The 24,624-nt window shown below is 51.3% G+C and overlaps 1 protein-coding gene across 4 annotated transcripts in view; it reads left to right on the top strand.

Moving 5' to 3' along the window:
• ttll5 (tubulin tyrosine ligase like 5) overlaps positions 1-24,624 on the top strand; it is a 163,618-nt gene that overhangs the window by 131,719 nt on the left and 7,275 nt on the right. For all 4 annotated transcript variants that reach the window (XM_033027477.1, XM_033027476.1, XM_033027473.1 and 1 more), the window contains 2 exons: positions 22,899-23,076; positions 23,651-23,856. In XM_033027477.1, the coding sequence (XP_032883368.1) occupies positions 22,899-23,076; positions 23,651-23,856 (384 nt within the window). The remainder of the gene's footprint in view (positions 1-22,898; positions 23,077-23,650; positions 23,857-24,624) is intronic.

Below are 24,624 nucleotides of genomic sequence, written 5' to 3'. Positions count from 1 at the left end.
CAAAAACAGGAAGGCAGATTATTATCTAAATGGTGTCTAACAGGAAGGCAGATTATTATCTAAATGGTTGGGAAAAGGGGATGTACAATGGGATCTGAGGGTCCTTGTTCATCAGCCTATGAAAGTAAGCATGCAGGGACTGCAGGCAGTGAAGAAAGTAAATGGCATGTTGGCCTTCATAACAAGAGGAGTTGAGTGAAGGAGCAAAGAGGTCCTTCAGCAGTTGTACAGGGCCCTAGTGAGACCACACCTGGAGTATTGTGTGCAGTTTTGGTCTCCAGATTTGAAGAAGGACATTCTTGCTATTGAGGGAGTGAAGCGTAGATTCACAAGGTTAATTCCCGGGATGGCGGGACTGTCATATGCTGAGAGAATGGAGCGGCTGGGCTTGTATACTCTGGAATTTAGAAGAATGAGTTGATCTCATTGAAACATATAAGATTATTAAGGGTTTGGACACGTTAGAGGCAGGAAACATGTTCCTGATGGTGGGGGAGTCCAGAACCAGTGGCCACAGTTTAAGAATAAGGGGTAAGCCATTTAAAACGGTGATGAGGAAACACATTTTCACCCAGAGAGCTGTGGAATTCTCTACCTCAGAGGGTGGTGGAAGTCGGTTCTCTGGATACTTTCAAGGGAGAGCTTGATAGGCCTCTTAAAGATAGCGGAGTCAGCGGATATGAGGAGAAGGCAGGAATAGGGTACTGATTGGGGATGATCAGCCATGATCACAGTGAATGGCAGTGCTGGCTTGAAGGGCTGAATGGCCTACTCCTGCACCTATTGTCTATTGTCTATTGTTATGGGGAGAAGGCAGGAGAATGGGGTTAGGAGGGAGAGATAGATCAGCCATGATTGAATGGTAGAGTAGACTTGATGGGCCGAATGGCCTAATTCTGCTCCTATCATTTATGACCTTATGCCCTATATTTTATTCACATTATTCCCTTTATCATAATACTGTACACTGTAAACGGCTCGATTGTAATCATGTATTGTCTTTCCATTGACTGGTTAGGAAAGCTTTTCCCTGTACGTCGGTACACGTGACAATGAACTAAACTCACTAAACTCAAAGTGTAATTGTTGCTATAAAGGCGGGGGAAAGGTTTGCTTGGCTGCTGAGGCTTGGTTCTGTGTTGGAGGATAGAGTGGGAGCGGGCAGGTGGGGCTGGTCGATCGACGATGCCACTGCCTGCCAACATCCCAGCGCTGTGTCAAACTGCAGCAGGAGTTCTGTTACAGTGCAAAAATAAACCAGATCAAATGCTTCCTCTAATCTCACAGACATCTGCCCTGCTGTCCAGAAATCAGTGAGAGACAGATGGGGCTGTTGCAAGATTACATCCTGATAGCTCAGAGACCTCCCTGCCATATTAATAGAAGTTAAAAGAGCAGTGGTGGTCTAGACTCCTCGAGTTACTGCAAACATCTCCCAGAAACTGTCTCCATCCCATCCTGTTCCCATCCAGAGACCCAGACTATACCATGCCCACCCCGTGAATGTCGCTGGAACATGTAAGAGGCAACGGCAGATGCTGCTTTAAACCCTTCCTCAGACTCCACACAAAACTCACCCATTCCTTCTCTCCACAGATGCTGCCTGACCCGCTGAGTTACTCCAGCACTGTGTCTATCTTCCATGAAATTAGATGCTGATCTCTCTGTAAAAACTTTCCAGCCAGTGGTTGGGGGCATTCACTTATTGTTTTATTTTGTTTATTATGTATTATCAATGTGTATCATGGGGACTGTGGGTCTGTCTAGCCGTGTATCGTGGGGACAGTGGGTCTGTCTAGCCGTGTATCGTGGGGACAGTGGGTCTGTCTAGCCGTGTATCGTGGGGACAGTGGGTCTGTCTAGCCGTGCATCTTGGGGACAGTGGGTCTGTCTAGCCGTGTATCATGGGGACAGTGTGTCTGTCTAGCCGTGTATCATGGGGACAGTGGGTCTGTCTAGCCGTGTATCGTGGGGACAGTGGGTCTGTCTAGCCGTGTATCGTGGGGACAGTGGGTCTGTCTAGCCGTGTATCGTGGGGACAGTGGGTCTGTCTAGCCGTGTATCATGGGGACAGTGGGTCTGTCTAGCCGTGTATCATGGGGACAGTGGGTCTGTCTAGCCATGTATCATGGGGACAGTGGGTCTGTCTAACCGTGTATCGTGGGGACAGTGGGTCTGTCTAGCCGTGTATCATGGGGACAGTGGGTCTGTCTAGCCATGTATCATGGGGACAGTGGGTCTGTCTAGCCGTGTATCGTGGGGACAGTGGGTCTGTCTAGCCGTGTATCGTGGGGACAGTGGGTCTGTCTAGCCGTGTGTCGTGGGGACTGTGGGTCTGTCTAGCCGTGTATCATGGGGACAGTGGGTCTGTCTAGCCGTGTATCGTGGGGACAGTGGGTCTGTCTAGCCATGTATCATGGGGACAGTGGGTCTGTCTAGCCGTGTATCGTGGGGACAGTGGGTCTGTCTAGCCGTGTATCATGGGGACTGTGGGTCTGTCTAGCCGTGTATCATGGGGACAGTGGGTCTGTCTAGCCGTGTATCGTGGGGACTGTGGGTCTGTCTAGCCGTGTATCATGGGGACAGTGGGTCTGTCTAGCCGTGTATCGTGGGATGTGTGGGTCTGTCTAGCCGTGTATCGTGGGGACAACGGATCCATATGAGTGCTTCTGCCGTTTTCTGATTTCCAAATTCTGCAGTGTTTGGTCTTTGTAAATCAGGAGGTTGAAGCTGTTGTTTATTGCCATCTGCACAGGTGCAGTGAGGTACAGGTTGTTACAGCAGCACCAGAGCACGTACACCCAGCAGGTAGCAGGGCTGCAAGGTATTTGTGGCACTGAAGCAGGAAATGTGGTTTTACTGGCTCATGTCAGAGGTAGAGGAATAAAAAGGAGAAGCAGAGCTCCCAGATGTTGACAGGGCCAGGGGGTTTACAGAGAGGGAAGTGTACAAAGGTTTTACACCAAGGGCTCCCAACCCGGGCTCAATCTACCCCCAGGGGGTACATTTTGCCTACCCAGGGGGTAAATTAGTTGATTGTGGATGTGTACATATTTGTTCTCATTGACTGATTGTGTTTGGTTCTGGTACACCGGTATCTGTTTATCATTAGTTGTTCATAAATAAGTGAAAGAACATTGTTATATTAAAGTTGCCTGGGGTAAACAAGACGAATAAGGTTGGGAACCCTTGCTTTACATGGAGACGTTACCGCAGCAACACTGCTCTATGTCAGCAAACACTCAATGCTGGAGCAACAGGGCTTGCAGGCATTAGATATAGGCCCAGGAATGGCCACACCTCCCAGTCACTTCCATCCTGCCCTCCCTCACCACCTCTCTCATCATCTCTCCCCTTGCCCCTTCACTCACAGTCAAGTGGAGTGGAAACAGGCCCTTCAGCCCACCTTCTCCATGCTGACCCATCTACACTCATCCCATTTGCCAGCATTTGGCCAAAATCACTCTCAACCTCTTCAAATGTCTTTTAAATGTTGTTACAAGATTTGCCTCAACTACCTCTCCTGGCAGCCTGTTCCATACCAACACCCTCTGTGGGGAAAAGTTGTCCCTCAGGTTCCTATTAAATCTTTCCCCCCTCACCTTAAACCTATGTCCTCTGGTTCTTGATTCCCTGCCCTGGGTATAAGACACTCTCCATTCACCCTATCAAGTCCCCTGATTTTATACACCTCTATAAGATCCCTCATCCTCCTGCGCTCCAAGGAATAAAGTCCCAGCCTGCCCCACGTGCCCGTAGCTCAGTCCCCCGAGACCTGGCAAGTGGTAAATCTTGCAGCTGACACCACCACAGTCTGGCTGATCTCAAACATGATCAGGTAGTGCAGGAGATAGAGTGCTTAGTATGGTGGCAAGTGAACAACCTGTCTCACAGTGTCACAACACAAAGGAGCAGGTCTAATGTACACTGAAGATAGATACAGAGTGCTGGAGTAACTCAGCGGGTCAGGCAGCATCTGTGGAGAGAAGGAATGGGTGACGTTTTGGGTCGAGACCCTTCTTGTGACGGTGTCAGTAGGTGGAGTAGACATGTACACACACATCCCAGTGGAAGGGAGCGTGAAGGGTTCAAGTTGCTGGGTGTAAAACTCACCTACAGTTTGTCCTGCTACATCTCTGTTGATGCTGCAGCCAAGAAAGCAACTGAAGGCAATACCAAAAGACCAAGGAAGTTTGCCGTACCTCCAACCACTCCTACCGATCCCCATATTATAACGGAGGCATCCGCTAATTCTGCAGACACGTCTTTAAGAGCTGAGAAAGCAGGAGATGACGTCCAGGCCACGGGTCAGTCTGTATCCACTGGGTTATTTCCCCAGTGTAGTTTAGCACAGAGGCGACATGGTTTACCTGACGGTGTTAGCTGAGCTTGATGCAAAGTGGAGCGTATGAGGCTGAACTCCAGGGCACTGTTGAAACTAGCGGTACTGGGGGATCCAGCAACAACTGTGATGGAGCCAGGGCAACTGATCAACAATGCAGTCATGGATATTGGCAGTGTAGTGATGGTGCTGAGAGCGTCCAGCAGCCCACAATGCCGGTGACAAACGACCAACTCTTATCTGCCTGCACGTGATGCACTCCCTGCATATCCACGTGCCTGTCTACCAGCCCTTTATTCCAGCACCTCTCCCACAGTGGGCTTTGAACTGACAGTGGTTTCCTTTTGTAACCTATTACATAGAAACATAGAAACATAGAAAATAGGTGCAAGAGTAGGCCATTTGGCCCTTCGAGCCTGCACCGCCATTCAATATGATCATGGCTGATCATCCAACTCAGTATCCTGTACCTGCTTTCTCTCCATACCCCCTGATCCCTTTAGCCACAAGGGCCACATCTAACTCGCTCGTAAATATAGTCAATGAACTGGCCTCAACTACATTCTGTGGCAGAGAATTCCAGAGATTCACCACTCTCTATGTAAAATATGTTTTTCTCATCTCAGTCCTAAAAGATTTCCCCTTTATCCTTAAACTGTGACCCCTTGTTCTGGACTTCCCCAACATCGGGAACAATTTTCCTGCATCTAGCCTGTCCAACCCCTTAAGAATTTTGTAAGTTTCTATAAGACTATCTATAGGTTTATATTACTCGCCGTCTCCCCTACCTCCCACCCAGCTGGTCTCAGCATCACACAACAGTCCAGCACAGGGACAGGCCCTTCGGCCCACAATGTCCGTGCCCAACATGATGCCAATTAAACTCATCTCCTCTGCCTGCACGTGATCCATGTCCCTCCATTTTCTGCACATCCATCTGCCTGTCCAACAGCCTCTTAAACACCACTATCATATCTGCCTCCTCCACCTGGCCTCCTCCACCTGTGTGAAAACCTGGCCCCCGTGCGTCTGCCTGTCCCACCTGACAACTCTGCCCTCTGGTCTCTGACATCTCCATCCTAACATGGGAAGGGATGGGGTTTACATGTAAAATTGCTGACAGCTCACTTACACCTGACCTGTGAAAGGATTGTGAAGGAGGACATGTTTGTTGGAAAGAGCGGACAGAGCTGGTGTAGATCAGTGTAGTGGGCAGGTGTGATCAGAGGTCTCTCCTCCAACACCACCCACAACATCGTCCCAGTGCGGTGACGGCACTCCCCACCGCGGGAGGTGAGATTCTCAACACAGCCGCCAGGAGATGGAGTTGGTAGCTGCATTACCCAACCAGCGATCACCCCGTACACTAGCACTATCCTACACACTAGGGACAATTTACAATCTTTACCAAAGCCAATTAACCTACAAACCTGTATGTCTTTGAAGTGTGGGAGAAAACTGGAGCACCCGGAGAAAACCCACCTGGTCACAGGGAGAACGTGCAAACTCTGTACAGACAGCACCCGTAGTCAGGATGGAACCCGGGTCTGTAGCGCTGTGAGGCAGCAACTCTACCACTGTGCCACCGTGCCGCACCAATGTTGTAGGTGTTGGGACAGGTGTGGAGGGATACAGGTCTAACCTGGGCAGATGTAGACAGGTATCACGGCCGACATGTACAGGGTGGGCTGAATGGCCAGGTTCTGTGCCCACAGTGTGTGGTTTTGTAATTATATTAGGCACGGGCGTCATGAAAGCATGGGCCCAAACTCTGAGCCCCTTCAAGACTGACAGAGGGGCCTGTCCAGTAGGTGGATGTGCGGTCAACACTGGGCAAGCCCAGATACTTCCTCCTCTTCTGCTCCTCACGATCCTGCTTTGAGGTTCTCACTACCTGTTGAAGAAGGCTGGTGGAGGCACTCAAAGGGCAGTGGTGGGGGGGTGGGTGCTTTCCTGATTGGGTTCCCAGAAGATGAAAATGCATCTCACATTTAACTCTCAGCGTGCTTTTCTGATCTTAATTAGGTAATTGCAAAGGAATGTGAACTATGATAATGTAATCTGTCTTTATAATTGAATCCCGTGAAAGCCTGCATCATTCCAGTGAGTCTGCAGCGCGCGCTGTCTGTTCAGTTTTGTCACTCTACTGTAGGGAAGATGCCATAAAGCTGGAATGGGTGTGGAGAGATGGCCAGGCATGTTGCCAGGACTCCAGGGCCTGAACTGCTGGGAAAAGTCCAGCAGGACATATTTCACCCAGAGAGTTGTCAATCTGTGGAATTCTCTGCCACAGAAGGCAATGGAGGCCAATTCACTGGATGTTTTCAAGAGAGAGTTAGATTTAGCTCTTAGGGCTTACGGAATCAGGGGATATGGGGAGAAAGCAGGAACAGGGTAGTGATTCTGGATGATCAGCCATGATCATATTGGTGGGCCGAATGGCCTACTCCACCTATTTTTTTTAAATCATGAGGGGAATTGGTAGGGTGAATGCACAGTATTTTTCCCGGGGTAGGGTGGGGGGGGGGGGTATTAAGAACCAGAGGGCACAGGTTGAATATGAGAGGGATAGGTTGTAACAGGAACCTGAGGAGCAACTTTTCACACAGGGTAGTGGCTGTATGGAACCCTGCCCGAGAAAATAGGAATTGTAACAACATTTAAAATACTCTTTGACAGCTACATGGATGGGAAAGGTTTAGAGGGATATAGAACCAAGGCAAGAACATGGGACAGGTGTAGTTGGGGCATGCTGGTCGGGATGGATGAGTTGGGCCGAAGGGCCTGTTTCCGTGCTGTGTGACTCTGTGACTGTTTCCTGCACCAATGATCAGCCCAGACCAGGAGACCCCCCCACTTTCCCAACCAGAGTGAAGCCTTCAGCAGGTACACACGCAAGCTCGAACACGCACGCACACACGTGCATGCACACACACACGTGCGCATACACGCACTCACACACGCACGTTCGCACACGCACGCACACACGCACATGCATGCACACGCAGGCACGCACGCACGCACAGAGGGCAGTGGAGGCCAAATCACTGGATGGACTTAAGAGAGAGTTAGATAGAGCTTTAGGGGCTAGTGGAATCAAGGGATATGGGGAGAAGGCAGGCACGGGTTATTGATTGGGGATGATCAGTCATGATCACAATGAATGGCGGTGCTGGCTCGAAGGGCCGAATGGCCTCCTCATGCGCCTATTTTCTATGTTTCTATGTTTTGACTGTCTATCCTATCTGTGCCTCTCATCATTTTATATGCTTCCCCACAAACTCCGGAGCTCCAGAGAAAACAGTCCCAGTCTGTCCAACCTCTCCCTGTAGCAGACACCCCCTAATCTGGTGAACCTCCTCTGCGCCGTCTCCAAAGCCCCCACATCCTCCCTGTAATGGGGGCGACCAGAACTGCACGCAATACCCCACATGCAATCTGACCAAAGTTTTATAAAGCTGGATTGTAACTGGATTTGTAAGAAGGGTCTTGACCCGAAACATTGTGTTTAAGAAGGAACTGCAGATGCTGGAAAATCGAAGGTAGACAAAAGTGCTGGAGAAACTCAGCGGGTGCAGCAGCATCTATGGAGCAAAGGAAATAGGCAATGTTTCGGGCCAAAACATTGCCTATTTCCTTCGCTTCATAGATGCTGCTGCACCCGCTGAGTTTCTCCAGCACTTTTGTCTACCTTTGACCCGAAACATCACCCATTCCTCTCGAGAGAGATGCTGCCTGTCCCACTGAGTTACTCCAGCTTTTTGTGTCTCTCTTTGGATTGTAACTTCTTGACTCTTACACTCACTGCCCTGACGCAATGTTGAAGGCAAGCATTCTTTACCACTCCATGTACTTGCCACTTGCAAAGAGCTGTGGACCTGGACCCCAAGACCCCTCTGTACACGGGCTGCTTGTGTGCCTCTGGCCAGCGTACACATTGAGCATTGTTCCAGAGGTTAGCTGGCACGCTGCATTACAGATACAGTGCGGTTGATTTTTGTGTTGGGCCTTCAGTCTGTGACGAGGGTGTGGAGTGAGGGAGGCAACTTCCTGCCCCGTGAGTCTCGGCTTCACAATAGACAATAGGTGCAGGAGTAGGCCATTCGGCCCTTCGAACCAGCACCGCCATTCACTGTGATCATGGCTGATCATCCCCGTTCCTGCCTTCTCCCCATATCCCCTGACTCCGCTATTTTTAAGAGCCCTATCTAGCTTTCTCCTCAAAGCATCCAGAGAACCTGCCTCCACCACCCTCTGAGGCAGAGAATTCCACAGACTCACCACTCTGTGAGAAAAAGTGTTTCCTCGTCTCCGTTCTAAATGGCTTACTCCTTATTCTTAAACTGTGGCCCCTGGTTCTGGACTCCCCCAACATCGGGAACATGTTTCCTGCCTCTAGAGTGTCCAAGCCCTTAACAATCTTATAGGTTTCAATGAGATTCCCTCTCATCCTTCTAAACTCCAGAGTGTACAAGCCCAGCCGCTCCATTCTCTCAGCATATGACAGTCCCGCCATCCCGAAAATTAACCTTGTAAACCTACGCTGCACTCCCTCAATAGCAAGAATGTCCTTCCTCAAATTAGGGGACCAAAGCTGCACACAATGCCGCTCGGTTATGCTGGCACGTTTACTTTTCTGCCCTCATAGTTCATTATCTTATCACAGTGCAGGAGAAACCACAGGCATGAACAGCAACTTGGCTTTTACCTTGGGAAAAATATTTCCAGGAATAATAATAATAATAATAATGTGAGCAGGAATGTTGTGTAGGTAGCTGCGTGTGTCGTTCAGTGTGGCCACATACACACCTCAGCTTTACCATCATACCCCAGAGGGGAGGAATAGGAGCAAGTCCATGAGGGGCAGAGGAGAGAGAGAGAGAGAGGGTGGGTGGGGGGGGGGGGGGGCAAGAAAGGGGAGGGGGCAGGGTGGGGTTTTAAGGAAAAATTGAGACTTCAGTGTTCATACCACTGGGTTGTGAACTCCCCAAGCAGAATATGAGGTGGTGTTCCTCCCGTTTGTATGTGGCCTCACTCTGACAGTGGAGGAGGCCCAGGTCAGCGTGGGAATGGGAAGGGGAGTTGGAATGGGTAACAGTAACAGTGGTAGAGTGGCTGCCTCACAACGCCAGAGACCCAGGCTCCATCCTACTACGGGTGCTGTCTGTACGGAGTTTGCACGGTCTCCCTGTGACCGCATGGGATTTCTCTGGGAACTCCGGTTTCCTCCCAGACGCCAAAGACACACAGGTTTGTAGGCTAATTGGCTTTGGTAAAATTATAAATTGTCCCTAGTGTGTAGGGTAGTGCTGCTAGTATACCGGGATCGCTGGTCGGCACGGACTCGGTGGACCCTGTATCTGTGCTGTATGTCTACAGTCTAAACTGGGAGATCAATCAGCCTTGGCGCACAGAGTCCAAGTGCTCAGCAAAACGATCGTTGTCTATGCCTGTAGACTGTACCACGCACAACCACACGCACACACGGACACACACGTATACACACACCGCACCTACGCATGCGCGCACACACACACACACACACGCACACGCACACGCACACGCACACACACTCACACACACCCACACACACCTCTCTGAGTTAAGGAAGGCTGTAGTGTTGAGAGAAGCTGTGAGCTGTGAGTGGTTTGTGTGTGTGTGTGGGAAGGTTATTGGCGTGCGTGGTTACGCTGTGTGTTTGGACAGCCAGACCTGCCCGTGCGTGGAATTGTGCGGGAATTTGTGGTATCTGTTCCTCCCTAACTCTCTCTCCACAGGCAGCAGTAACAGAGATTACGTGGGTGTGTGCGCTCCTGGTGCCTTGCTCCAAACATCCTACTTTGTGCGGGAAATGTGTTTCAGCACTTCCCCAATAACTGTCCTTTCTCTGGACAGTTTCCAATCAACCCTCTTAAGCTAAAATCTTCTGGCCTTAGCTGGGACGTGATGAGGGGCCAGTGTAAATGAGAGACACAACTCACACCCACCCCTCTCTCCTCCACCCCCCCCCCCCCCCCCCCCCCCCCCCCCGACTTCACAATTCGCAACACCTCTCACCCTGTCTCACACCCTGTCTTCAACTCTGGCCCTTGTTCAACCATCTGCCCATCTTAAACCCCATCACCACTTGCCAGGAGCTGCAGATGCTGGAGTAACTCAGCGGGTCAGGCAGCATCCGTGGAGAACATGGATAGGTGACGTTTCACAGAGTGCTGGAGTAACTCAGCAGGTCAGGCAGCATCTGTGGAGAAAAAGGATGGGTTACATTTTGGGTCGGAGCCCTTCTTGAGACCCAGTCACGGGTGCTGTCTATGTGTAGTTTGCATGCTCTCCCTGTGACCACATGGGTTTCCTTCGGTTGCTCCGGTTTCCTCCCACATCCCAAAGCCATGCGGGTTTGTAGGTTAATTGACCCTCTGTAAATTGCCCCTGGTGCGTAGGGAGTGGATGAGAAAGTGGGATAACATCGAACTAGTGCGAACACCCGGGTGATCAATGGTCAGCGTGGATACAGTGGGCCGAAGGGCCTGTTTCCATGCTGTATCTCTGAAGTGAAAGTCATCTATTACTCTACAGGTTGCAGTGATGGAGGTAGAGCTGATGGCCTGATCCACTTGTGTGACTGTCCCATGCACACACACACACACACACACGCACACACGCACACACGCACACACTCACACACACACACACACACACACACACACACACACACACACACACACACACACACACACACACACACACACACACACAGAGTCAGAATGCACGTCTGTGAGGCAAAACACAAGAGGAAACGCAGCGTAGCCTTGCCCATGGAGGGAAGCTAATGGCCGCCACTGATCAAAGGCTCACGGCCTTGCCAAGAAAAGCAACAAGACTCCAGCTTGGGACGTCGTCCAGCAGAGATGGGGCACGACCTTGATAGGGACAAGAGACAGTGGGACACGGGAGTCGGGGCGTGAGAACCAGGACAACTAATCACAACATTCAGCTGCTCTCAATCTTAAACAAGTAACGTGGCTCCTTTACAGTGGAAAGTACACAAAGCAAAGGGAAATAACAGTTATTAAACTAATATTTTGTTCCAATCTCTGTGGAAGAAGATTCCCAGAATCTCTTAGACTCTTCTCTTGGGCCACTTATAACCCAGCGGTATCACTATTGACTTCTCTAACTTCAAGTAACCCTTGCTTTCCCTCTCTCTCCATCCCTCCCCCACCCTAGTTTTCCGACTAGTTTCACTCTCCTCCTGATTAATTTTACTGTGTGTACGCTTCGTTTTCACCATCCCCTCAGCCAACCATCAACTATTCCACATTTCCTTGATCATCGTCTGCTTTGATCTGTCGTTTTCACACCTTACCCATCCACATATCTCTAGTCTCCCTCTCCCCCGACTCTCAGTCTGAAGAAGGGACTCGACCTGAAATGTCACCCATTCTTTCTCTCCAGAGATGCTGCCTGTCCCGCTGAGTTACTCCAGCATTTTGTGTACACCAGCATCTGCAGTTCCTTCCTGCACTCGTAGAAAGTGCAGTGTGTACTCTGACTATAGTGTATAAAATGTGAAGAAGGGCCCCGACTTGATTACCACTGAAGAAGGTTACCAATGATGCTGGCGATTGGCCTGTCATGGACAGTCATCCAGGGACAGGGGTCAGAGTCATTGAGGGAGTGCAGCGTAGGTTCACCAGGTTAATTCCCGGGATGACGGGACTGTCATATGTTGAGAGAATGGAGCGGCTGGGCTTGTATACTGTGGAATTTAGGATGAGAGGGGATCTTATTGAAACTTATAAGATTATTAAGGGTCTGGACACGCTAGAGGCAAGAAACATGTTCCCGATATCATTAGTTTCAATATAATTATGGAGAGGGTCAGAACTGGACCTAGGGTTGAGATTTTTGATTGGAGAAAGGCTAACTTTGAGGAGATGCGAAAGGATTTAAAAGGAGTAAATTGGGACTTTGTTTTATGGGAAAGATGTGGAAGAGAAATGGAGGACATTTAAAGGTGAAATTTTAAGAGTACAGAATCTTTATGTCCCTGTTCGGTTGAAAGGAAATAGTAAAAATTGGAAAGAGCCATGGTTTTCAATGGAAATTGGACACTTGGTTCGGAAAAAGAGAGAGATCTACAATAATTATAGGCAGCATGGAGTAAATGAGGTGTTTGAGGAGTATATCCTGATTCCTGGGATGTCAGGACTTTCATATGAAGAAAGACTGGATATACTCGGTTTGTACTCGCTAGAATTTAGAAGATTGAGGGGGGATCTTATAGAAATGTACAAAATTATTAAGGGATTGGACAGGCTAGATGCAGGAAGATTGTTCCCGATGTTGGGGAAGTCCAGAACAAGGGGTCACAGTTTAAGGATAAAGGGGAAATCTTTTAGGACCGAGATGAGGAAAACTTTTTTCACACAGAGAGTGGTGAATCTGTGGAATTCTCTCCCGCAGAAAGTAGTTGAGGCCAGTTCATTGGCTATATTTAAGAGGGAGTTAGATGTGGCCCTTGTGGCTAAAGGGATCAGGGGGTATGGAGAGAAGGCAGGTACAGGATACTGAGTTGGATGATCAGCCATGATCATATTGAATGGCGGTGCAGGCTCGAAGGGCCGAATGGCCTACTCCTGCACCTATTTTCTATGTTTCTATGTCTATAAAGAATGTAAAAAGAATCTTAAGAAAGAAATTAGAAAAGCTAAAAGAAGATATGAGGTTGCTTTGGCAAGTAAGGTGAAAGTAAATCCAAAGGGTTTCTACAGCTATATTAATAGCAAAAGGATAACGAGGGATAACATTTGGTCCATTAGAGAGTCAGAGTGGACAGCTATCTGCAGAGCCAAAAGAGATGGAGATATTGAACAATTTCTTTTCTTCGGTATTCACCAAGGAGAAGGATATTGAATTATGTGAGGTAAGGGAAACAAGTAAAGTAGCTATGGAAACTATGAGATTCAAAGAAGAGGAAGTACTGACACTTTTGAGAAATATAAAAGTGGATAAGTCTCCAGGTCCGGACAGGATATTCCCTAGGACATTGAGGAAAGTTAGTGTAGAAATAGCAGGGGCTATGACAGAAATATTTCAAATGTCATTAGTGCCGGAGGATTGGCGTACTGCGCATGTTGTTCCATTGTTTAAAAAGGGTTCTAAGAGTAAACCTAGCAATTATAGACCTGTTAGTTTGACGTCAGTGGTGGGCAAATTAATGGAAAGGATACTTAGAGATAATATATATAAGCATCTGGATAAACAGGGTCTGATTAGGAACAGTCAACATGGATTTGTGCCTGGAAGGTCATGTTTGACTAATCTTCTTGAATTTTTTGAATAGGTTACTCGGGAAATTGATGAGGGTAAAGCAGTGGATGTTGTATATATGGATTTCAGTAAGGCCTTTGCAAAGGTTCCTCATGGAAGGTTGGTTAAGAAGGTTCAATTGTTGGGTATTAATGGTGGAGTAGCAAGATGGATTCAACAGTGGCTGAATGGGAGATGCCAGAGAGTAATGGTGGATGGCTGTTTGTCAGGTTGGAGGCCAGTGACTAGTGGGGTGCCACAGGGGTCTGTGTTGGGTCCACTGTTGTTTGTCATGTACATCAATGATCTGGATGATGGTGTGGTAAATTGGATTAGTAAGTATGCAGATGATACTAAGATAGGTGGTGTTGTGGATAATGAAGTAGATTTTCAAAGTCTACAGAGAGATTTATGCCAGTTGGAAGAGTGGGCTGAAAGATGGCAGATGGAGTTTAATGCTGATAAGTGTGAGGTGCTACATCTTGGCAGGACAAATCAAAATAGGACGTACATGGTAAATGGTAGGGAATTGAAGAATGCAGTTGAACAGAGGGATCTAGGAATAACTGTGCATAGTTCCCTGAAGGTGGAATCTCATGTAGATAGGGTGGTAAAGAAAGCTTTTGGTGTGCTGGCCTTTATAAATCAGAGCATTGAGTATAGAAGTTGGGATGTAATGTTAAAATTGTACAAGGCATTGGTGAGGCCAATTCTGGAGTATGGTGTACAATTTTGGTCGCCTAATTATAGGAAGGATGTCAACAAAATAGAGAGAGTACAGAGGAGATTTACTGGAATGTTGCCTGGGTTTCAGCAACTAAGTTACAGAGAAAGGTTGAACAAGTTAGGTCTTTATTCTTTGGAGCGCAGAAGGTTAAGGGGGGACTTGATAGAGGTCTTTAAAATGATGAGAGGGATAGACAGAGTTGACGTGGATAAGCTTTTCCCACTGAAAGTAGGGAAGATTCAAACAAGAGGACATGACTTGAGAATTAAGGGACAGAAGTTTAGGGGTAACATGAGGGGGAACTTCTTTACTCAGAGAGTGGTAGCTGTGTGGAATGAGCTTCCAGTGAAGGTGGTGGAGGCAGGTTCGATTTTATCATTTAAAAATAAATTGGATGGTTATATGGACGGGAAAGGAATGGAGGGTTATGGTCTGAGTGCAGGTAGATGGGACTAGGGGAGAATACGTGTTCGGCACGGACTAGAAGGGCCGAGATGGCCTGTTTCCGTGCTGTAATTGTTATATGGTTATATGATGTTGGGGGAGTCCAGAACCAGGGGCCACAGTTTAAGAATAAGGGGTAGGCCATTTAGAACGGAGACGAGGAATCACTTTTTCCACACAGAGAGTTGTGAATCTCTGCCTCAGAGGGCGGTGGAGGCCGGTTCTCTGGATACTTTCAAGAGAGAGCTAGATAGGCCTCTTAAAGATAGCGGGGTCAGGGGATATGGGGAGAAGGAAGGAACGGGGTACTACACCAATGACTGCACCTCCACAGACACCTCTGTCAAGCTTCTCAAGTTTGCGGACGACACAACCCTGATTGGACTGATCCAGGATGGGGAGGAATCTGCCTACAGACAGGAAGAGTCACAGCTGGCATCCTGGTGCCATCGCAACAACCTGGAGCTCAATGCTCTTAAGACAGTGGGATTGATAGTAGACTTTAGGAGAGCTCTCCCTCTCCTCCCCCCACTCACCATCAACAGCACCACAGTCACATCTGTGGAGTCCTTTAAGTTCCTGGGAACCATCATCTCCTAGGACCTTAAATGGGGGGCTACCATCGACTCCACAGTCAAAAAGGCCCAACAGAGGATGTACTTCCTACGGCAGCTGAGGAAGCACAATCTGCCACAGGCAATGATGGTCCAATTCTACACGGCCATCGTTGAGTCTGTCCTCACCTTCTCCATCATGGTCTGGTTTGGCTCAGCCACCAAGCACGACACCTGGAGGCTGCAGCGAATCGTCCGATCAGCTGAGAAGGTTATTGGCTGCAACCTTCCCTCCATTGATGAACTGTACACTGCAAGGGCCAGGAAGCGAGCGGGCAAGATCATCTCTGACCCCTCTCACCCTGGCCACAAACTCTTTGAATCACTTCCCTCTGGAAGGCGACTCCGGACTGTCAAAGCTGCCACAGCCAGACATAAAAACAGCTTTTTTCCACGAGTAGTAGCTCTACTCAATAACCAAAAATCTGTAGCCTCCTTTTGCTCTGGTATTTTATTTAATTCACATGTTTAATCAATAATGTTTTATTATTAATGTTTTATGTGTCATTCTTAACTGTCACTGTATGTCATGTTGTCACTTGCGGGCGGAGCACCAAGGCAAATTCCTTGTATGTGAATACTTGGCCAATAAACTTATTCATCCAATCTTTGGGGATAATCAGCCATGATCACATTGAATGGCGGTGCTGACAAAGGGCTGAATGGCCTACTCCTGCACCTATTGTCTATTGTTTCGAGCGGCATCCAAGCAAGGGACACTGTGACAGAGAGAAGGAGACAGAGTGTGGACAGTGGATGGCCAGCCCTATATCTGGGAGAATTCATTCACTTTAGTATCATTTGTTATTGTCACGTGCACCGAGGCTGTGTGAAGGTGGAGAGAAGGGCAGTATATTGGAGGAGGAGAGACGTGTGTGGATGTGAACACTGGCAGCTTGCAGGGAGTGTGTCACTGTGTGTGTGAGGCTTGGTGTCACGGTATTGCAAGGATGCTCTCCAACAGTGCACTGCTTGTGAGTGGCTCTGCTTGTGAGGTACTCTGTAGTGAGCGGGCAATGTTGTCACGAGGGCCTGGTGCAGAGGTGTAAAGGTGAACAGTGGTGATGTGTGGGGACGGTGTTAGTGTGTGCCCGGGCGTTTGGCAGTGAGCTGGCGTGTTGTGGGTGTGTTGCAGTGAGGGCCGTTATGCAGCCTGGGCCTCACTGGCTGTCGGCAGCGGCCACAACACCGACACTGGGCATGCGGCAACACCCAGAGTTGAGTGCCGTCTGTGGGCAAGGGACGGGTGGTGGGTGGATGAGGGTGGGGAGAGGTGGTTCGTGGGTGGTGGCGATGTGCAGGCTGTGTGCGGGCTGTGTGTGCGGGCTGCGTGTGTGCGGGCTGCGTGTGTGTGTGTGCACGTGTATGTGTGTATGCACGTGTATGCGTGAGTGTGCATGTGTACGCATGCATGTGTGTGTGGGTGTGCGGGGTGTGTGCGTGTGTGCGTGTGCGCGTGCTCTCTGCAGGGATGTACAGTGAAGCTGCTTCAACTGCAGAGTTTCCACCCTGCAAGGGAAGAGCACTTTGTTGGACGGGCTGACAGGAAATTCCAGAACACAAAAGGATTCTGTTTCCATGAACTGGGTTTAGGGAACACGGCTGAAGACTGGAAAACAATCTGGCTCAAAGTAGCACCAGGGTGAAAGTTCAGCTGCTGCAAGCTCGGGGCTGGGGGTGGTGTTGGGGGTGGGGTGGGGGTGGGGGTGGTGTGGGGGGGTGGGGTGAGGTGGGGGTGGGTTGGGGGTGAGGTGGATTGGGGGTGGGATGAGGTGAGGTGGGGGTGGGTTGGGGGTGAGGTGGATTGGGGGTGTGTGTGTGTGGGTGAGGTGGGGTGTGGGGTGAGGGGGGGGTGGGGGGTGGTGGGGGTGGATTGGGGGTGGGGTGAGGTGGGGGTGGGTTGGGGGGTGGATTGGGGATGGGGTGAGGTGGGGGTGGGTTGGGGGTGGGGGTGGGTTGGGGGTGGGAATGAGGTGAGCCTGGGGGTGAGGTTGATTAGGGCGTGTGGGGTGGGTGAGGTGGGGTGGGGTGATGGTGGGGGTGGGGTGAGAGGGTGGGGGTGATTGGGGGTGGGGTGAGGTAGGGGTGGGTTGGAGTGGGGATTGGGGGTAGGGGGGCGGGGGGTAAGTGGGGGTGGGTTGGGGGGTGGGGTGGTTGGGGGTGGGGGTGAATTGGGGGTGGCTGCTGGTGTGGGGGTGGGTTGGGGGTGGACGGTGGCTTGGGTTGGGGTAGCGGCTGGGGGTTGAGTGTGGGGGTGCGGTGGGGGGTGCGTGGGGGTGGGGGTGAGGTGGGGGTGTGGTGGGTTGGGGTGGGGTGGGGTGGGGTGGGGGTGAGGTGGGGGTGGATTGGGGGTGGGGGTGGGGGTGAGGTGTATCCACCCATCACTTGCCTGGCTTTATCCTGCTTCTATCTCTGGTTTGTAGCTACATTCCCCCCACTCCATCAGAGGGTCGCAGCGTTGTCTGTCCACACCCTTCACAGATGCTGCCTGACCGGCTGAGTTTCTCCAGCATTGAGTGTTTTCTGCAGCTGCTTACATGGACATTGTAGCAGTTGTACGACGTGCTACGATTGGTGCTGTTATGGTCAGATTACCTAGCATTGCCCAGATTTCTAGTGTTATTGATGATCCTATACTGATTTGTTGTGCTCTTGCGTTAGAGCTGTCGGGGCGAGCGGGATCAAGGCAGGCACAGTTACTGATTGTGGATGTTCAGCCATGATCACAATGAATGGCAGTGCTGGTTCAAAGGGCCGAATGGCCTCCTCCTGCACCTATTGTCTATTGTCTATTAAGCTGCAACAAGTAAGAGTTGATTTGTTTTATTCTGGATGTAAATGGCGATGACAAACTCTGGACTATTGTACAGCCACCTATTACTCGCAGTGTTCAGCTGATGAAGTATTTGGGGGTTCGCCATCCGTACCCCATTTACAGCTCTATCTACATGTGGTGCCAGTGTCAGGGAGCTATGGACTTGCTCCCCAACATCCCCCCTGTACCCCAACATTCCCCCTGTACCCCAACATCCCCCCGTACCCCAACATCCCTCCGTACCCCAACAGCCCCCGTACCGCTACATCCCCCGTACCCCAACATCTCCCCGTACCCCAACACCCCCGTACCCCAACATCCCCCGTACCCCAACATCCCCCCGTACCACAACATCCACCCCCCGTACCCCAACATCCCCCTGTACCCCAACATCCCCCCGTACCACAACATCCCCCCCGTACCCCAACATCCCCTCCCCCCGTACCCCAACACCCCCCGTACCCCAACATCCCCCCGTACCACAACATCCACCCCCCGTACCCCAACATCCCCCCGTACCCCAACATCCCCCCGTACCACAACATCCACCCCCCGTACCCCAACACCCCCCCCCCCGTACCCCAACATCCCCCGTAACCAACATCCTCCGTACCCCAATCCTGCGCGGGGTGTTGCCGTGAATCGTACACTTCCTTCTCCCAAAGTGCAACACCTCACGCTTGTCTGGATTAAACGCCACCTGCCATTTCTCCACCTGTATATCCAACTGGGAGGCACAGCAGGCAGAGCCACTGCCTCACAGCGCCAGAGACCCAGCTTCAATCCTGACCTCAGGCTGTGTGGCGTTTCCTCCGGGTGCTCCGGTTTCCTCGGGTTTGTAGGCTAATTGGCTTCTGACAACTTCCCCCAGTGTGTCCGGGGTGGATGGAAGGAACTGCGGATGCTGGTTCAAATCGAAGGTAGACACAAAATGCTGGAGTAACTCAGCGGAAGCTGAGTTACTCCAGCATTTTGTGTCTACCTTCGGTAGGGCTTTGATTGTCCTGAGGCAGCTTTATTGGACTTTGGTCAGGCTGCATGTGGGGTTCTGGTCGCCCCCATTACAGGAAGGATGTGCAGGCTTTGGAGACGGTGCAGAGGTTGTTGACCAGAAGGCCGCAGGTCAGAGGTCCTTCTGCAGTTGTATAGAGCCCTGGTGAGACCATACCTGGAGTATTGTGTGCACTTTTGGTCCTCTAATTTGAGGAATGACATTCTTGCTATTGAGGGAGTGCAGCGTAGGTTTACAAGGTTAATTCCCGGGATGGCGGGACTGTCATATGCTGAGAGAATGGAGCGGCTGGGCATGTACACTCTGGAGTTTAGAAGGATGAGAGGATATCTCGTTGAAACATATAAGACTGTTAAGGGCTTGGACACGCTAGAGGCAGGAAACATGTTCCAGATGTTGGGGGAGTCCAGAACCAGGGGCCACAGTTTAAGAATAAGGAGTAAGCCATTTAGAACGGAGACGAGGAAACACTTTTTCTCACAGAGAGTGGTGAGTCTGTGGAATTCTCTGCCTCAGAGGGCGGTGGAGGCCGGTTCTCTGGATGCTTTTAAGAGAGAGCTAGATAGGGCTCTTAAAATTAGCGGAGTCAGGGGATATGGGGAGAAGGCAGGAACGGGGTACTGGTTGTGGATGATCAGCCATGATCACATTGAATGGCGGTGCTGGCTCGAAGGGCTGAATGGCCTACTCCTGCACCTATTGTCTATTGTCTATTGTCAACACCCCCCCCCTCCCCATCACTGCCCTCGATGTAATGGAGACAATACAACAGGCATGGGACGCCAGAGTAGGATACGGGCATTTAATAGGATTAGTGTAGATGGGTAGAAGGGTCAACGTGGATGTGGTGGGCCGAAGGGCCTGTTTCTGTACTGTACACCTTGATGGGGATTGGGTATTGAATGATAGGCCTGACACTGGGACATTGCTGACATTTGTCCACACACCAGGCAGGATTTGTAAGAAGGGTCTTGACCCGAAACATTGTGTTTAAGAAGGAACTGCAGATGCTGGAAAATCGAAGGTAGACAAATATGCTGGAGAAACTCAGCGGGTGCGGCAGCATCTACGGAGCGAAGGAAATAGGCGACGTTTCGGGCCGAAACCCTTCTTCAGGCTTGTTTAAAATGCCTCATTTACCAGGAGACGGCATTGATCAATGAGGGGGGTCATTGGAAGCAGCAGAGTTTATTACTGAGCCAATTACATTATCTGTTGCAACTTTTCTCTTTTCGCTTTTTTACACAAACAAAGTCACTGACCCAAGAATCCTACATCAGGTTTCCATTTGGGCAGCATCCACACCCAAACCAGACCAGGGGTGCAGGCCAGGCCCGGGTAGGGGCTGTTGAAATACAAGGCAGTGCAACGCCAGGAGTGAACGGCTGCCTCTCTCTGTAGCTGCTGCTCTGTGACAGAGCTCACACACAAAATCAGCAGCTCATCTTGAAATGGAGAAAGTAAATGGTGGGGTGGGGGGGGGGGGGGGGTCTGTTAAAGTCATAAAGAATGAATCAGCTGGTAATTAGTTTGTTCTGGGCCTTGGCTGCTGTAACTCTTCACTGTGTTAAGTTTGGCCTCAGCCGCACATTTGTTAAAATAACAGAGGGAAAGTATAAAAAATGCTGACTGCATTCCATTGATTTCCAAACTGACAGCAACCCTGGCTCGCGGCCAAAATCCTTGCATTCGGCTTAGATTCCACTCAAACCGATCACACGCCAAGGCTTTCAATCCCCCTGCAATCCCATTACACCCAGCGCTCCCCCCCCCCACCCCCCAGTCTCCTGCCTTAACCCCTTCCCTGCCTCTCACCTCGCAAATATATTCTCCGCCCTTCACTTTCATTCTCACTGTCCGCTCCCTCACAGTCACGGGAGTACACAGCAGGGAAACAGGCCCTTCGGCCCAACTCATCCATGCTGACCAAGATGCCCCATCTAAGCATTTGGCCGTGTTTGGCCCATATCTCTCTGAACCTGTCCTATCCATGTACCTGTTGAAGTGTCTTTTAAATGTTGTGATAGTCCCTGCATCAACTACCTCCTCTGGCAGCTCGTTTCATTCACCCTCCTCCCTCTGTGTGGAAACGTTGCCCCTCAGCTTCCCGTTAAATCTGTCCCCTCTGCTCCGTGATCCTCCTAGCCTGGTTAAAAGATTCTGTGCGTTCACCGTATCTATTTTTCTCATGATTTTGTACACCTCTAGTCCAAGAGCTTTACAGCACAGAAACAGGCCCTTCAGCCCATCCTGTCCGTTCCGACCATTCCCTGTGCTTGGCCCATTGGCCTCTAGACGCTTGCTGTCCACACATCTGTCCAAATGGAAAAGTGGTAAATGTTTCCACGTCTGAAGCTCATTCTAGATCTGGATGTGGTGGAAATGGAAAGGTTGTGATGCCAAGCTGTGGGACAGCAGCTGAGAAAGGGGGAGAGCGTTGCTGACACAGCATCAAGCTTCAAACAAGAGCCGCTCTCTGTGAAACATTGAACAGACATTCCCTGCCCAGTGTCGGGCTGGTGGCCGGTTCAGGATGTTTGGTCCCAGCTGAAACACAAGTTCAGTTAAACTGTCCACCGCCTTTCAACCCCCCCCCCCCCCCCCGCTTCCCTGCTGTGTCTCAGCTCCAGCCAGGATTTCTCCAGTCGTAGCATCGCTGTGTGTGGGTGCAGGCACCAGCAGTCTGTTTGGCCCATATCCCTCCAAACCTGTCCCAGCTACACTAGTCCCACCTGCCCGCACTTGGCCCATATCCCTCCAAACCTGTCCTTCAGCCCAACTCGCCCACGCCGGCCAACATGTCCCAACTACACTAGTCTCACCTGCCTGCGCTTGGTCCATATCCCTCCAAACCTGTCCCAGCTACACTAGTCCCACCTGCCTGTGCTTGGCCCATATCCCTCCAAACCTGTCCAACATGTCCCGTCTACACTAGTCCCACCTGCCTGCGCTTGGTCCATATCCCTCCAAACCTGTCCCAGCTACACTAGTCCCACCTGCCCGCGTTTGGCCCATATCTCTCCAAACCTGTCCTTCAGCCCAACTCGCCCACACCGGCCAACATGTCCCAGCTACACTAGTCCCACCTGCCTGCGCTTGGTCCATAAAAAATCCGACGATCTCAGAGAAAATCCACACGGGTCACGGAGAGAACGTACAAACTCCATACAGAAAGCACCCGTAGTTTGGATCGAACCCTGTTCTCTGGCGCTGTGAGGCGGCAACTCTACCGCTGCGCCACCTGCCTGCGTTTGGGCCATGTCCCTCTAAAGCTGTCCAATCCATGTACCTGTCCAAATGCTTCTTAAACGTTGCGTTAAAGATGGATTCTGCATGGCGTGGTATATGTTGACCTTGTCGGCCGGGTTGGCGAGGTGTAATATAGACACAAAACGCTGGAGTAACTCAGCGGGGCAGGCTTCAGAGTCTGAAGAAGGGTCTCGACCCGAAACGTCACCCGTTCCTTCTCTCCAGAGATGCTGCCTGTCCTGCTGAATTACTCCAGCATTTTGTGTCTTTCTTCGGTTTAAACCAACATCTGCAGTTCCTTCTTACACATTTGGTGAGGTCTACATCACTGCCTCTCTCTCTCTCTCTCTCTCTCTCTCTCTCTCTCTCTCCCCTCCCCCCAGCGGTCCCATGGACATCCAGTGCATGGAGCACAAGGCCGACGCTGCATGCAGGACTGCGACTGTGCCGATGCACCAGGCCGTAGTGGGAGAGCAGCAGTTCCTGCACACGCTGCACCATCTGCAGCAGCAACATCTACACTCACGCCAGCTGCTGCACAGCAGCCGAGCAAGGCACCAGGTAAAGGTCGACGGCTGCACGTCTCCTGCGCAATCCCACCTGCACCAGTGTAGACGGGACCACCTGTACAATCCCACAGGGCAGTGAGGGGGGCAGTGAGGGGGGCAGTGAGGGGGGGCAGTGAGGGGAGGCAGTGAGGGGGGGCAGTGAGGGGGGCAGTGAGGGGGGCAGTGAGGGGGGGCAGTGAGGGGGGGCAGTGAGGGAGGCAGTGAGGGGGGGAAGTGAGGGGGGTAGTGAGGGGGCAGTGAGGGGGGCAGTGAGGGAGGCAGTGAGGGGGGGCAGTGAGGGGGGTAGTGAGGGGGCAGTGAGGGGGGCAGTGAGGGAGGCAGTGAGGGGGGGCAGTGAGGGGGGTAGTGAGGGAGGCAGTGAGGGGGGGCAGTGAGGGGGCAGTGAGGGGGGGAAGTGAGGGGGGGCAGTGAGGGGGGCAGTGAGGGGGGTAGTGAGGGGGGCAGTGAAGGAGGCAGTGAGGGGCGCAGGCAGGGCGTGTGGACGGAATGGTTGTATGCAGATATTCATGTGTGTGGACACCACGGCGTGTTCCGATGCGAGGGCTTATGTGTTTTTGCTCTGACAGGCCATCTGTGCAGAGAATCAGCTGGACATCCCCATGCAGTGGCCAGCTCTGGCCTCAACCCGCCACAAGCCACTGGTCAGCGGGCAGTGGGCAGCCGGGCAGCAGAGGCCAGAGCCCAGTCAGGGTAGCCCACCCCACCTCCCGAGACCACCGGCGACAAGCAAGCAGGGGGTGGGCAGAAAGGTCAGCGCCCAGAGAGTGTCCCGGTAAGATGACCTGTGTCCCCCCCGCCCACCCCCACTCCCCCCCGCCCTGTGTCCCCCCCCCTGTGTCCCCCCGCCCTGTAAACCCCCCGCCCTGTGTCCCCCCGCCCACCCCCACTCCCCACCGCCCTGTAAACACTCTCCCCAGGGAGGGGAGGGGCGGGGGGGGACGGGGAAGGGCAAGGAGGGGAGGGGGAAGGGAGAAGGGGAGGGTATGGGAAGGAAGGGGATGGAGTAATTAGGCGGGTGTTTCCCCCACTGTGAGTGGTCCCTTGTCCCCCTTTTCCGGTCTGTGCACAGTGCTGCCTAATTATCCCACTAAGGGACAGGGTCATGTTCAGCCGCACAAATATAACCGATCCCCCACCAGCAGTGACTGCTCCACCCTGGCACATATACATCCTCTTGCTACTCTCCCCCCCCCCCCTCACACGCGCACCCCCACCCTCACCCCCACCCCCATCCCCAACCCCAGCCTCACCCCCGCCCTCGCCCTCGCCTGCCTGCGTGTGTCTTCACTCTCAGCTCAGCTCACTTTATTGTCACAGGTTCACGAGATTGATCCCTGGGATGGCGGGACTGTCATATGAGGAAAGATTGAAAAGACTAGGCTTGTATTCACTGGAGTTTAGAAGGATGAGGGGGTGGATCTTATAGAGACATATAAAATTATAAAAGGACTGGACAAGCTAGATGCAGGAAAAATGTTCCCAATGTTGGGCAAGTCCAGAACCAGGGGCTATAGTCTTAGAATGAAGGGGAGGTCATTTA

The sequence above is a fragment of the Amblyraja radiata genome, chromosome 9 (assembly GCF_010909765.2).
Source record: "Amblyraja radiata isolate CabotCenter1 chromosome 9, sAmbRad1.1.pri, whole genome shotgun sequence".
Lineage (NCBI taxonomy): Eukaryota > Metazoa > Chordata > Chondrichthyes > Rajiformes > Rajidae > Amblyraja > Amblyraja radiata.
This window is presented reverse-complemented; position numbering and strand designations above follow the sequence as displayed.